Source organism: Talpa occidentalis, unplaced genomic scaffold (assembly GCF_014898055.3).
Source record: "Talpa occidentalis isolate TD23 unplaced genomic scaffold, MPIMG_talOcc4v2.1 talOcc4.14, whole genome shotgun sequence".
Lineage (NCBI taxonomy): Eukaryota > Metazoa > Chordata > Mammalia > Eulipotyphla > Talpidae > Talpa > Talpa occidentalis.
In genome coordinates, this window is record NW_023601433.1 from 76,721,246 (window position 1) to 76,736,282 (window position 15,037).

General features: G+C 41.1%; 1 protein-coding gene across 11 annotated transcripts in view; it reads left to right on the top strand.

Annotated features, from left to right (window-relative positions):
• The window catches only part of DEPDC5 (DEP domain containing 5, GATOR1 subcomplex subunit), a 110,145-nt gene that overhangs the window by 16,400 nt on the left and 78,708 nt on the right, over window positions 1–15,037 (top strand). For all 11 annotated transcript variants that reach the window (XR_005125153.1, XM_037510960.2, XM_037510958.2 and 8 more), the window contains exons 9-12: window positions 3,595–3,673; window positions 5,417–5,478; window positions 11,333–11,402; window positions 12,006–12,078. Coding sequence is in view for 10 of the 11 variants with exons in the window: in XM_037510960.2 (XP_037366857.1) it covers window positions 3,595–3,673; window positions 5,417–5,478; window positions 11,333–11,402; window positions 12,006–12,078 (284 nt within the window). In the remaining variant the exon portion in view is untranslated. The remainder of the gene's footprint in view (window positions 1–3,594; window positions 3,674–5,416; window positions 5,479–11,332; window positions 11,403–12,005; window positions 12,079–15,037) is intronic.

A 15,037-nucleotide genomic window follows, 5' to 3' on the forward strand; every position in this document is an offset into this window, starting at 1 on the left:
TGGCGATAGCTTGATTGCACTGAGACTTTATTACCTGTTTCATCAATTAGTTTTCCAACCCACAAAGATTAGATTTAATAAATTTAAAGGAAAGGGAGTATGTATGACTGCAATTTATTTTTACATAGACAAATTAAGGTAGACTAATTGTTGCATGAAGGGATGTATAGATGGTGATAGGTAAATGACAAAGTAAATGTCAAGTATAGGATCTAGGTATTTTAAATACAGAAAAAGTTCTAACTAGAATGTAAACTAACATTCTAGTTAAGCAGAATTAACATGAAGCTTTCAAAGTATCTTTGGAAGACATTCAAATATAACAAAAGATTGATTCGCTTAAGGAAAAATAGGAGGGCCTCCCTGGTGGCACAGGGCTTAAGACGCAGCACTATGAAGCTATCCGTAGCCACTGCAGCACAAGTTAGATCCCCGCCAGGGAGCTGACCCACATAGCCCAATAGACCTCTCCTGGCTGGCTGGCTGCTCCCCTCAGCAGTGTGTTTCAGTCAATCTGCCTGTTCTGTTCCCTACTCTGTCTCTGGTGAATCCTCTCACCTCCCCTCACCTCTGGCCTATACCCCAGTTCTTGTATGCATACATAAATAATTAATAATTTAAAAAAAAAAAAAGAACAAAAGGAAAGCAAACAGCCCATTTAAAAGTGAGCAAATGGGCCTCCCCGGTGGCGCAGAGGGTTGAGCACAGTGCTGTGAAGCTGTCCGCAGCCTCTGCAGTGCTCGTTCGATTACTGCCTGGCCATGGATATTCCCACATGGCGCTGCAGACCTCTCCTGTCTCGCCCACTGCTCCCCTTAGCAGTGTACTTCGGTCCTTCTGCCTGTTCTGCTCCCTACTCTGTCTCTATTGAATTCTCTCACCCTGCCACGCCTCTGGCCTATACCCCAGTGCTTGTATAAATAAATAAATCTTTTAAAAAAAAAGTGAGCAAATGGTTTGAATAGACATTTTTCCAAAAAAGTATACAAATAGAATATATACAAGTGGCCAATAAATGCAAGAGTAGATACTTAGCACTATTAGTCACGGGAGAAGTAAATCACGACCTTGATGAGATAACTTCAGACTCACTAATTTGGCTATAATCAAATTTAAATTTTTATAAAGAAAAATAGTGAGTGTTGGTGAAGATGTGGAGAAAGTGAAATCCTCTTATATCCCTGGTGGGAATGTAAAATGGTACAGCCATTGTGGTACGTTTTGGCAGCTCCTCAAAAGGTTAAACATTGAATTACCATGGGACTGCATTCTTAGGTGTATACCTGAGAGAATTGAAAATATTTATGTTCACACTGAAACTTATGTGACATACACATCTTTGTGGCAGTATTGTTCATAATAGCCAAAAAGATGATACTACCCAAAATGTTCATCAGCACATAAAGTAAAACCATACAATGGAATGTCATTTAATTTAAAAAAAAAAAAAAGGGATTGATTCATGCAACAAGTATGAAAGAAGCCAGTTATAAAAGAAGTGTTCACAGTGGATAAATCCATAGAGACAGAAAGTACATTTGTGGTTGCCAGGGGAGCAGGTAGAAGGAAGTAACTGCTAATGGGTATGTGGTTCCTTTTTGGAGTGGAAATATTCCGGCATTAGATAATGGTGATGACTGCATAACATTGTGAAATATGCTAAAAGTCCTTGAATTGTAGATGTTAAAATAGCAAGTTTTGTTATATGAATTTTATCCTAAAAAAAATTAAGCCACAAAAATGGAAGGGACCAAAAATGAGGAGGATAATTTAAATATAACAATAACTGACATTTCTATAGTTTCAGAGTAGAAAACATTTAAAGAAACTGTCAAGTCCATTACTAAAAATAATGCTTTATGTATTTATGTACATGCTTTATAAATACAGAGTGTTACCCAGATCTAGAAATGTATCTTTTTAATCAACTTACAAAAATGGAGTTTTCGTACAATAAAACACATTCATTTTAAATGTGTAGTTTGATGAATTTTGACAAATGTGTATACTACCACCACGATGGTCTAATATAGAACATTCACATTGCCTCAAATATTTCCCTCATCTCCCTTTGCAGCCAAAGGTCTGCTTTTATCTCTAGAAAAAGTTTGCTAAAAGGTTAGCTTTAAAAAAAAAATCAGCCTTTTTTTGGTGGTAGGCATGGTGTGGTAACATACATTTGGACATACACTGTACTAAAACATTTACGGTGCTATGAACCAGGGTTAGCTCAGTTTTAAAAAATTAACTTTTTAAATTATAAGATCATTGCTTGTTTGTTACAAAAAAAGATTTAGACCATATTTCTCTTCAATTCTCTGAAATGTTTCCCAATTTAAAGATAGGCAAAAAGAAGCAAAATCTCTCATAATGCTAATACCCAGAAATGATCACAGTTGACATATTAAGAGAGATATTTCCTCCACACATTTCTGTGTGTTCGAGAGTCGGAGCGAATTTATTGAGTGCCTTTTATGCCCCAGAGACTTCTGTCTTTAAGGAATGTGGTCTCACATAAACCATTGGTGTGCCAGATGCTTGTATTTTGCTTTCCATCAAACCTCTATGGAGCCTAGAGGCAGAAGGAATGATTGGGAAAGGACTTTGTGGTAAAGCACACAGCCTAGAAATCCACTTATACTTTTCTGGAAGGCATTCTGGGTACAGAGGTATACAATATGTGTCACAGTTTTTTAGACTGGCAACTCATCAGCTGGCACATACTAGGCCAGTATTTTGCATGTTTTTTTTTAATGATTTATTTATTTATGCATACAAGAGCTGAGGTGTAGGCCAGAGATGTACAGGAGGGTAAGAGGATTTACCAGAGACAGAGTGGGGAGCAGAACTGGCAGATCCACGGGAATGCATTGCTGAAGGGAGCAGCGGGAGAGACAGGGGAGGTCTGCTGCAACATGTGGGTTAACCCCTTGCGCCACCAGGGATGCCCAAGTGTTTTGCATGTCTTTATCCTCTACTAGAAGCTCCTCACCGCCCAACATGCCAGGGATGAAGCTTGCTTTTTGAAGTCCCTTGTCACAATTAGGAGAATTCTTCCATCAATGCGTGTGCGTGGAGGGGTACTTGGTGGTAAATGACCTGAAGTGTACCATGTCTATCATTTAAAAATGTGCAGTTTGGTAGTGTTCAGTCTCTGTACATTGTTGTCAAACATGTCCACAGAAGGTATATATCTTAAAAACAGAGAGTGAATACACACCTTTGCTTTTTTTTAAAAATAGATAATTATTTTAAATCAATTAAGGTAAATAGCTTATGGTAACAGGAAACAATAACATGACAATTATAGCAACAGTTTCCATGTTACTAAATCAATTTCTAAAAGAGTGATAGTTTTTACTTTTTTTTTTTTACATTATTTTTTATTTAAATTTTATTTTTATATTCCCCATACAATTACAACCCCCTCATTTTGACCCCAAGCCCTCCTTTCCCCGCCCCCCACCCCCCAGGAGTTTTTCCTTTCATAGCCCCCTTTAGCTTAGCAAACATGAGGATTTCATATTCCTGTTGAACAGCTTCTATTTACTGTTTCATGTTTTTTAACACAGTTATATATTTTTTTTATTTCAGGTGGTGTTCCGTTCTACATCGGCTATGGTTTACATATTTATTCAGATGAGCTGTGAAATGTGGGATTTTGATATTTATGGTACTGTTCTTAAGTACTGGTTGTAACTCCACTGGGGAGAATTTTCTGGTTTCCCTTGCATTGGTATCATTTTACACTAAGCTCTTGACATTCTCTAAAAATGTGTCCTGGGATCTTTGCAAATCCTCAAATGCTGAAATTAATATAAATGTATGTATATAATGAATTCCATGAAATGCTGTATTCATGAAAAATTTAACTTATTGCATCTTTAATTTTTCTGTAAGTCCATATGGGATGAAAAAGAGTCTAAACTAGAAACCAATACTTTTTTGCATACCTTTCATTTCTCTTCCTGTCACTCCTGGAAATCTCCATGTTTGTCTCATTTATTAGAATTATTATATAATGAGGAGAAAGCAGTGATGCTGCTGTGAGGTATGGATAGTGTGTCCAACATACCAGCCTCATGATGTGTGCAGTTCAAATTTTCATTTAGCAAAATTGCAAGTTAATTTTTGCTGTGGGTGATCAATAGCAGGAACTGCAAATGATAATTCAGTGAATGCCTAGGGTCTACCAGATCATCTTCTAGCAAAGTTTAAGCATCACCCTAAAATAATCATATTTAGAGGTCAGGTGGTTCTCTCATTCTGTTTTTTTTTTTTTTTTTTTTAAGATTTATTTATTTATGCATGCAAGAACTGAGGTATAAGCCAGAGGAGGAGGGGGTGAGAGGATTCACCAGAGAGAATGGGGAGCAGAACAGGTGGATCTACTGAAATACATTGCTGAGGGGAGCAGTGGGCGAGATAGGAGAGGTGTGCCAAGTAGGTTTCTCCCTGGCCTGCTGGGGCTTGAACTTGTGCTACAGTGGCTGTTGACAGCTTGATAGCGCTGTCTTTAACCCCTGTGCCACCAGGGAGGCCCGGTCCTCTCTCATTCTGAAGGTAGAACATGGTTTTTAATCACTAAAACTTTTTCAATCTTGGATTTTGCTTTGGAGTCATGGCCTCTTATAGTGGGTGAGGCTTTATCTCCTTCTTTTTTTTTTTTTTTTTTTAAGCTAAGGCTATTTTTTTTTTAGAGGCATGTTTTATTTATTTATTTATTTGTTCGTTTTGTTTTGTTTATACATGCACTGGGTACAGTCAGAAGCACGGGAGGGTGAGAGAATTCACCAGAGCCACAGCGGGGAGCAGAGCAGGCAGAAGGACCGAAGTACACTGCTGAGGGGAGCAGCGGGCGGCAGGAGAGGTCTGCGCACCATGTGGGACCCTCCTCCAGTGGCCGGGGAGCAGCCGGGGATGGAACCGGCGCCGCAGAGGCCGCGGGCAGCTTTGCAACCCAGCGCTCAACCGCTGCGCCACCGGGGAGGCCCGAGGCTTTATCTCCTTCTAAGATACAGAAGGATCTACCTTCTTTCTCATTGGTCCATTCCTTTTACTTTACTAAGAGAAGAAATTGTAAACAAGAAATAAAGATCGGGGCCTCCTCTGGTGGTGTAGGTGGTTGAGTGCAGCGCTGTGAAGCTGTCCGCAGCCTCTGCAGTGCAGGTTCCATCCCGGCTGGCTGGTGAGAATCCCACATGGCGCGGCAGACCTCTCCTGCCTTGCCCACTGCTCCCCTCAGCAGTGTATTTCAGTCAGTCTGCCTGTTCTGTTCCACGCCCTGTCTCTGGTGAATCCTCTCACCCTCCCACGTGTCTGACCGACCTGTGTTCCAGTTCTTGTATGTATGAATAAATAAATCTTTAAAAAAAAAAAAAAAGATCATTCTCATCTTCTCATTGTTTCTTTTCAGGAGATCTATATTTTGAGAAAGCTGTGAATGGTTTCCTTGCTGATCTCTTTACCAAGTGGAAGGTATGTTTCTTCTTGCACCAAATGTTATTGATCTAAATCTCAATCCATTACTTAATGCAGATTTTAAAAATACACTATTTCTATTGAGCTGTCTTTAATTGAGATATATTAGGTAAAGCCTAAATTGATGAAACTCATTTAAATTGCCTTAATAACCAGAACATGATAAAGGCCATTTATGAAAAAAACCACAGCTAGCGGTCAGACTCAATGGTAAAAGACTGAAAACTTTTCCCCTTAAATCCAGGAACAATAGAAGGATGTCTTCTTTTACCACTAGTGTTCAATGTTCTAGCCAAAATAGTTACACAAGAAAAGAAAGTAGGAAGCATCCAATATTGTAAAAGAAGTAAAATTGTCTCTACTCACAGATGATATATCCTTTATGTAGAAAATCCTTAAAACCCACAAAGAAGACCTAATAAATGGACTCAAAAGTTTTAGGATGCAAAATTAATACATAAAATCAGTTGTTTTCAGCAACAATGAACAATTCAAGAAGGAAATTAAAAAATGAATTAATTTTTAAAAAGGAAATAATTCTTTTTACTGGAGCATCAGAGAGAGTAAAGTTTTTTGGAGTAAAGTGTGCAAAATTCGTATACTAATACCTATGAACCATTGCTATAAGAAATTAATGAAGACCTAATTGAATGAAAATCCACCCATGGTGCTAAAAGACTTAATATTGTTAAAATGGCAGCACTACCCAAAGCAAATCATCGCAAATGTATACACTCCCTGTCAAAATTTCGGCGACCCTTTTTTTTCCAGAAATGGAAAAGCTGATTCTAAAACTTATGTGGAATTGTAAGGCATCCTGAATAGCCAAAACAACCTTGAAAAAAATGAACAAAGAGGACTCTCACTTCCTAATTTTAAAACTTACTACAAAGCCAAAGCAGTCCAAACATTATGGTACTGGCATCAAGATAGATACACAGAATAAAATTGAGCATACAGAAATCAGCCCATGAGGGAAAGCACAGTCTCTTCAACAAATGGTTGAGACCACTGCATATTCATATACAAAAGAATGAATTTGGACCCTTACCTCACATCATATGCAAAAATGAACTCAAAATGAATCAAAGACCTAAATAGAAGAGCTATTTGAGGGCACATTATATGGTAGAAAAGAGCTGGAGTTTGTGTGAAAGCAGGCTTGACTTCTGCTTTGATTAGCTTTTTTAATCTTTGAGAAGTTTTCTGTCTCTCTGTGTCTGTATTTCTTTATCTGTAAACTAGAGGTAATAATATTCCCTACTTTAAAAGATATTTTATTTTTTTAAAGATCTATTTATTTATGCATACAAGAGTTGGGGTATAGGCCAGGGGTGTGGTGGGGTGAGGGGATTCACCATAGACAGTGGGGAGCAGAACAGGGGATCTATTTAAACACCCTGCTGAGGGGAGGAGCAGGTGAGACAGGAGAGATCTTATCCTCCCTGGCTGGGGATCAAACTTTTGCTGCAGTAGCTGTGGATTGCTTCATAGTGCTGATGTTTAATCCTTGCGTCAGTAGGGAGGCCCCTTTATAAGGTATTTTTAAGTCTCTTCATGTAGTAAGGTCTCAATTGGATCTAGGTCTCCTGGAATAGAAGTCCCATTTTCCTTTTTCAGCAGTGTGGCAACAGTGACCTTCAACTCTGAAGGCTAAAGAAATATAATCAGATGCTTGACCTTAGAGAGCTTGCAGACCTAGGGAGATTGGATTTGTGTATCTGGAACAACAGCAAACCATGTGTTTTAGGGCTTGCTTTAGAATTTAGCTTGGAAGGTTGAGGAAGCTTTGAATGGTTGTGAAGGAAGACAGCGTGTTTCAGATAAAGAGTATGAACAAAAGGGTGAACAGGGTATGAGTGCAGGGTATGATCTTTTTTTTTTTTTAATTTTTTTTTTATAGAGGCATTTTTATTTATTTATTTATTTTATTTGTTTGTTTTGTTTATACATGCACTGGGTACAGTCAGAAGTGCGGGAGGGTGAGAGAATTCACCAGAGCCAGAGCGGGGAGCAGAGCAGGCAGAAGGACCAAAGTACACTGCTGAGGGGAGCAGCGGGTGGCAGGAGAGGTCTTCGCGCCATGTGGGACCCTCCTCTGGTGGCCGGGGAGCAGCCGGGGATGGAACCGGCGCCGCAGAGGCCGCGGGCAGCTTCGAAACCCGGCGCTCAACCACTGCACCACTGGGGAGGCCCGTGGGGTATGATCTTAATTGACTCCATAGAAGGCTTCTGAGGAAATAGGTAATAAGATTGTATTAGAGGGATAGGGTCAGATCAAGCCAGGCTGTTTGAACATGATTTGATAAGAAGTGGGACCTATAGATGTTCTTGAGTAGAGGGTCAATGTGATGAAAGCTGGAATTTGAGGAAGAGTAGTTCAGTAGTCAGGGGCAATTTGGTGAATTTTCAGACTAGAATTAAGCAGACCAGCTAGGAGACTTCTACAGTCCTGTGGCTGAATAGGGTGAAAGGAAGCCTTTGTGTCTGCCTGTGAATGGGCCTGAAGGAAAATGCATAGTAGGGGCTGCCTTAGGGGTGGGCACAACAGATGGTCACCTTGGGTCACATCATGGCTATTTTCTTTTTTTTTTTTTTTTTTTTATTTTTTTTATAGAGGCATGCTTTATTTATTTGTTTGCTGGTTTGTTTGTTTGTTTTGTTTATACATGCACTGGGTACAGTCAGAAGCGCGGGAGGGCGAGAGAATTCACCAGAGCCAGAGCGGGGAGCAGAGCAGGCAGAAGGACCGAAGTACACTGCTGAGGGGAGCAGCGGGCGGCAGGAGAGGTCTGCGCGCCAACATCATGGCTATTTTCAATGTTGTGTCCATAGATGTCTTTTAGCCCAAGAGTCTATATGTATATGTGATTAACTATAGGCATAAAATAACACTATAGTCATTAGTTTGTAGGGCTTTGCTCTTATGGTTTCTTTTTCAAAATCAAGGACTTAATTTTATTTTATTTAAAAATTTATTTTATTTATTTGTGTATATAAGAGCTGGGGTGTAGAGCAGAAGTGTGAGGGTTGAGAGGATTCACCAGAGACACTGGGGAGTAGAACAGGCAGATCTACTGAAATACACTGCTGAAGGGAGCAGTGGGTGAGAAAGGAGAGGTCTGTTGCACCATGTGCGTCAACTCCCTGGCCGGGGGATTTGAACTCGGTGCTGCAGTGGCTGACGATAGCTTCACAGTGCTGAGACTTAACCCCTTGCGCCATCAGGGACCTCTCCAAGAACTTAATTTTAAAGCAAGAGCTTGAACATGAAATAATTTTCTGTAACTACTCTGTATTGATTTAATGAGGTAGGTGAAGTTTGTTTATTCTTCATATATTCTATTTTGAGTAACTTATAGCTCAAATCGTGGGTAGCACAATTGAGTAGGGGAGCTTATGAATTCATTTCTGAGTTCAAATAATGGCAGTGGCCATAATAGGAGTAGTCCTAGTTATTTTTTCTTTAAGATTTATTTATTTACAGGCCAGAAGTGTGGGGGGTGAGAAGATTCACCAGAGACAGAGTGGAGTTCAGAACAGGAGGAATGACGAAATACACTGCTGAGGGGAACAGCGGGCAAGACAGGAGAGGTCTGCTGTGCCATGTGGGTTGCTCCCTGGCTGGGGATTAAACTTGTGATGCAGTGGCCTTGGCAGCTTCATAGGTTGTGTCTTAACCCCTTGTGCCACCAGGGAGGCCCCTAGTTGATATTCATTGAGTATTTTGACATATCAGGTATCATGTGTTTTATCATTATTATTTTACTTAATCTCATGTCCCTATTACACAGGCAGGAAAAGTACAGCTCACAGAGGTTAGGTAACTTTCTCATAATCAATAGTCTGTGAAAGCAGCATGAGGATTCTAATCCGGTTCCATCTCTTTATTCAGAGCTAGCCTGAGGTCATAGCCCTGTGCTCTCCTGTGGTACTATAATCCCAGGCCATGTCACTTCTGCTCTATGTTATCTCACATGAGCCCACTGTAAGGCGTTTTTCCTATATATCACTTATGCCAAAATCAGGTAAGTTTGGAGCTGAGTTTGGAGCACTGGGAGTCCAGTGAATTAATTAGGTGACTAATAAAGGTCTGCTCTTTCCTCATACTTTGCTTTTGGTACCATGGCTTGTACTTAGGAATTTCTGTCCCCTTGAGATATATTTGTGAAACACTGTAAGGGGGCATGTAATATACATTGTGCTGCATATTTACATGGTAAATGCTGAATTGTGTAGTCAGTAAGTACAGTTACATTAGAGATGGGGTTGGTTAGTGTAAGCTTTTGTCTTTTTTTTTAAAGATTTTTTTTTAAAGATTTATTTATTTATTTATACAAGCACTGGGTACAGTCAGAAGCACGGGAGGGTGAGAGAATTCACCAGAGCCAGAGCGGGGAACAGAACAGGCAGACCGCAAAATACACTGTTGAGGGGAGCAGCGGGCGCGGCAGGAGAGGTCTGTTGCACCATGTGGGACCCTTGTCGGAGGCCGGGGATTGAACTGGCGCTGCAGAGGCTGCGGGCAGCTTCGCAGCCCAGCGCTCAACCACTGCGCCACCAAAGGAGGCCCAAGATTTATTTTATTTTTATGCATACAAGAGCTGGAGTACAGGCCAGAGATATTTGGGTAGGGGTGAGCGAGGGGGTGGTGAGAGGATTCACCAGAAACAGAGTGGGGAACAGAATAGGCAGATTGACTGAAATACACTGCTGAGGGGAGCAGCGGGCGAGCCAGGAGAGGTCTGCTGCACCTTGTGTGTTGCTCCCTGGCCGGGGATCAAACTCGTGCTACAGTGGCTGCAGTTAGCTTCATAGGTTGTGTCTTAATCCCTTGCGCCACCAGGGAGGCCTATAAGCTGTTGTCTTTAAAGACCTAAGAAGAGGGCCTCCCCGGTGGCACAGCGGTTGAGCGCTGGGTTGCGAAGCTGCCCGCGGCCTCTGCGTCGGTTCGATCCCCGGCTGCTCCCCGGCCACCGGAGGAGGGTCCCACATGGCGCGCAGACCTCTCCTGCAGCCCGCTGCTCCCCTCAGCAGTGTACTTCGGTCCTTCTGCCTGTTCTGCTCCCCGCTCTGGCTCTGGTGAATTCTCTCACCCTCCCACGCTTCTGACTGTACCCAGTGCATGTATAAACAAAACAAACAAACAAACAAATAAAAAAAAAAAAAAACATGCCTCTATTAAAAAAAAAAAAAAATCTTTTAAAAAAAAAAAAAGACCTAAGAAGAACTGAAATTGAGCTTGCTGGCTCACTGGTGCAAGCCAAGTTCCATGCTATCTTTAAACATCCTACTTCTAGAACATTGATCTCCAGATTCCATGAAGTATTTATTTTCACAAATCCCCATCTCAGACCAAAGGTAATTCACTGCTTTCACTTTAATCCCTGTATCCCAAACAGCCCCCATGACAGTGGTAGGATGATTCTTCTATCCACCACCATGGGTTCTATTCTTATTTTCTAAACGGTAGTTCAGAGAAATTAAAAACCTTTGAAGAGGCACAAATCATGATCCTCTAATGCTGAGCTCACCTGTTTCATGTCAAGTCAATAGACAGGAGATCGCAACCCATGCTTACTGGTGATTTGTAGTTCTGAAAGCACTTTCTACATTCCTGGGACTTTAGGTAACTTGCCCAAGGTCACGTAGTGGTAAGTTTCAGATCCAGGACTCAGTCCAGGTCTTCTGACTCCCAGGCATGCTCTGTCCACTATGTTGTGTAACCTGCAATTACATGGCATCCAATAGTGTGTACTGTTGCTAAACCTAGAATTGAGACCATTGTGTTCATGTAGGCTGCTTCATAGTGATGAAATAAAACTGAGCCCTCTTCTCTACTCATGCCTAGGAGAAGAACTGTAGTCATGAAGTGACAGTGGTCCTATTTTCTAGAACTTTCTATGATGCAAAATCTCTTGGTGAGTAAGCCTCCTACAGTTATTTTTGATGAGCTTCTCCTACCACACCTCCAACCATTCTGTGTCATTTTTTTCCTTTGCATTACTTTATCTTTCTCACTTGCTCTGTTATGAGAATGGGGTAAAAAAGAAAATAGCATAGTCCTTTAGTGGATGCAAGAATTCTGTGGGCTATGATTCATTTTAAAACAAACTTAGTTATATAGATATATAATTATCTTTTTTTTTTTCCTGATGCTAATCTTCAACCCAGAAGTGTAGCAGAGAAACGGAATTTCTCTTTTCTTTTTCTTTTTTAAAAAGATTTATTTACGCATACAAGAACTGGGTACAGGCCAGAGGTGCGGGGGGTGAGAGGATTCACCAGAGACAGAGTGGGGAACAAAACAGGCAGATTGACCAAAATACACTGCTGAGGGGAGCAGCGGGCGAGACAGGAGAGGTCTGCTGCACCATATGGGCAGCTCCCTGGCCAGGGATGGAACTCATGCCTCAGTGGCTGCGGATCGCTTCATAGGTTGTATCTTAACCCCTCACGCCACCAGGGAGGCCCAGAATTTCTCTTTTCAATCTGATCTACATGCTTTGTTTTCTCTTGTTCAGATGAATTTCCTGAAATCAGCCGAGCTTCAATTCGACAAGATCATAAAGGTCGATTCTATGAAGACTTTTATAAGTATGTTTGGGTGCTTCACTATGCCTGTCTGTCTGCTTTCCTTTTTTCTTCTTCTTCTATTTTTTTATTGTTGTTTCTTCCCTAGCTTTAAAAAAAAGTTAACCTTTTTATTTTGGAATTATTTAATAGAGAATCAAGTTTATAGAGAAGTCAAAAAGAGTACGGAGCTCCCATATGCCCTTCACCTAATTTTCCTGCTAACATTTTCGAACATTTTTCCTAGTTGGAACTGTGAGATTAGCACTGGTACATTGTTAATTAGTTAAATTTCAGGCTTTTCCCCCCTACATTTTTCCAGTTCAGGCTACCACATTGCATGTAGACTTTCTAAACTTTTTTTTTAAGATTTATTTTTATTTATCTATGCATGCAAGAGCTGGGGTGTAGGCCAGAAGTGTAGGGGTGAGGGTGCAGGGATGAGAGAACTCACCAAAGACAGAGTGGAGAGCAGAACAGGCAGATCTACTGAAATACACTGCTGAGGGGGGACAGTGGGTGAGACAGGAGAGGTCTGCTGTGCCATGTGGGTCAGCTCCATGGCTGGGGATTGAACTTATGTTGCAGTGGCTGGTGATAGCTTGATAGCACTGAGACTTTAACCCCTGAGCCACCACTTTCTAAACTTTTTATTGTGAGAAATTTCAAGCTCACGGAAAAGAAGCATAAATATATAATGAACCCATATTCCCAACACTCAATTTAGCAATTATTATTTTGCCATCTTCATCTGTTTTTTGGGTAAATATTATTTAGAATAAATATAGGTATTATGACATTTTGTTACTATGTATTTCTAAAGAAAAGGTCATTTTCATATATAACCAGTGTCCTCACAGTTAACAAAATTAATAGTAGTAGTTCTATAATGTCCAATATTTAGTAGATATTCACATTTCCTTAATTGTCTTTAAAGTGAATTCTTATATTTGGTCTCAAATCTAAATCTAAATCTTATGTTAAAATTAAAACAATTTACCTTTTTTGTTGACTTAAAGAATTTGGGTCAGGGCCTCCCTGCCCGCAACCATTGCAGCACGAGTTCGATCCCTGGTCATGGAGATACCCACATGGCACAGCAGACCTCTCCTGTCTTGCCCGCTGCTCCCCTCAGCAGTGTATTTCAGTCGATCTGCGTGTTCTGTTCCCTACTCTGTCTCTGGTGAGTCCTCTCACCCTACACACCTCTGTCCTGTACCCCAGTTCTTGTATGCATAAATAAATCAATCTAAGAAAAAAAAAAGAATTTGGGTCTTTTAGAACAGTTCTGAAACTTGAGTGTGCATATGAACCACCCTCTGGGGATCATGCTAAAGTACTGATTCTAATCAGTTCAACACTCGGGGATAGGCCTGAGATTCTGCTTGTTTAACTCATGCCTATGTTTACTCATTGTACTGATCTTTGCTTCACATTTTAAGTAGGAAGGCAGTAGAAGACCGCTTCTGGATTTGTCTGATTGCATCTTGTGGTGGTTTTTATTTATTTTCTGTAAAGCAGAGCTTATATCTGGGGCAGTTTCACTGCATCCCAGGAAAGCTAGTGGGTATCTAGAGACACTTTTTTTTTTTAATTGTTAAAATGGCGAAGGTGGGTGGATGGGAAAGGGAGGTTGTGCAGCTGCTGTCTAGTGGATAGAAATCCAATATGCTGCTAATCAGCATATAGCACCCAGGAAAAGTGGCACCCCTTACCTCCAGGAGAATCATTTGGCTCAAAATACCAGTGGTGCCAAGGCTCCAGAGACTTGGTTAGATTTACACTGAACCTTTATTTATTTATTTTTAAAAAAGATTTATTTATTTGTTTATACAAGCACTGGGTACAGTCAGAAGCATGGGAGGGTAAGAGAATTCACCAGAGCCAGAGCGGGGAATAGAACAGGCAGACTGACGAAATACACTGCTGAGGGGAGCATTGGGCGTGGCAGAGGTCTGTCACTTGGCGGTGGCCGGGGATCAAACCGGCGCTGCAGAGGCTGCGGGCAGCTTTGCAGCCCAGTGCTCAACTGCTGTGCCCCCGGGGAGGCCCTGTTTTGTTTTTTAATAAGATGAAATATACTTAAGTAGAGAGAATAATATTGTGAACCAACTGTGTTCTTTTCCTTTATGAATGTGTTAGCTATTTGGGGGCCTTAGCTTTGGAATTACTTGATTAGTAGAAATGTATATTTTTCTTTTTCTTTTTTTTTTAAGATTTATTTATTTATGCATACAAGAACTGGGGTACAGGCCAGAGGTGTGGGGTGGTGAGAAAATTCACCAGAGACAGAGTGAGGCAGAACAGGCAGATCTGCTGAAACACACTGCTGAGGGGAGCAGTGGACAAGATAGAGAGGTCTGCTGCACCATGTGGGTTAGCTCCCTGTCTGGGGATCGAACTCAAGGGGTGACCTCAAGTGGTGGTGCTTGGCAGTAGCTTGATAGTGCTGAGACTTTAACCCTTGCGCCACCAGGGAGGCCCATGCATATTGTCTTTTAAGACATTTTATATACAACACCTAGTTGTAATTCAGTGTGTGAGAAGGTCCCTGTGCGTGCTCAACATTGATCATTAATACAATCTCAAGACAATTCAATTTCAATCCTGTGACTTTGTGATTTCATTTTTTTATTACATTTCTTTGTTAATGTTTGTTAAAATGCATTGACTTTATTTTTATTTTTTTAATAAATTTCAATTTTTTTTAATTTAATTTTATTTTTTAAAAGATTTTATTTATTTATTTATACAAGCACTGGGTACAGTCAGAAGCACGGGAGGGTGAGAGAACTCACCAGAGCCAGAGCGGGGAGCAGAACAGGCAGAAGGACCGAAGTACACTGCTGAGGGGAGCAGCGGGCGGCAGGAGAGGTCTGCGCGCCATGTGGGACCCTCTTCCGGTGGCCGGGGAGCAGCCAGGGATCGATCTGGTGCTGCAGAGGCTGCAGGCAGCTTCACAACCCAGTGCTCAACCGCTGCA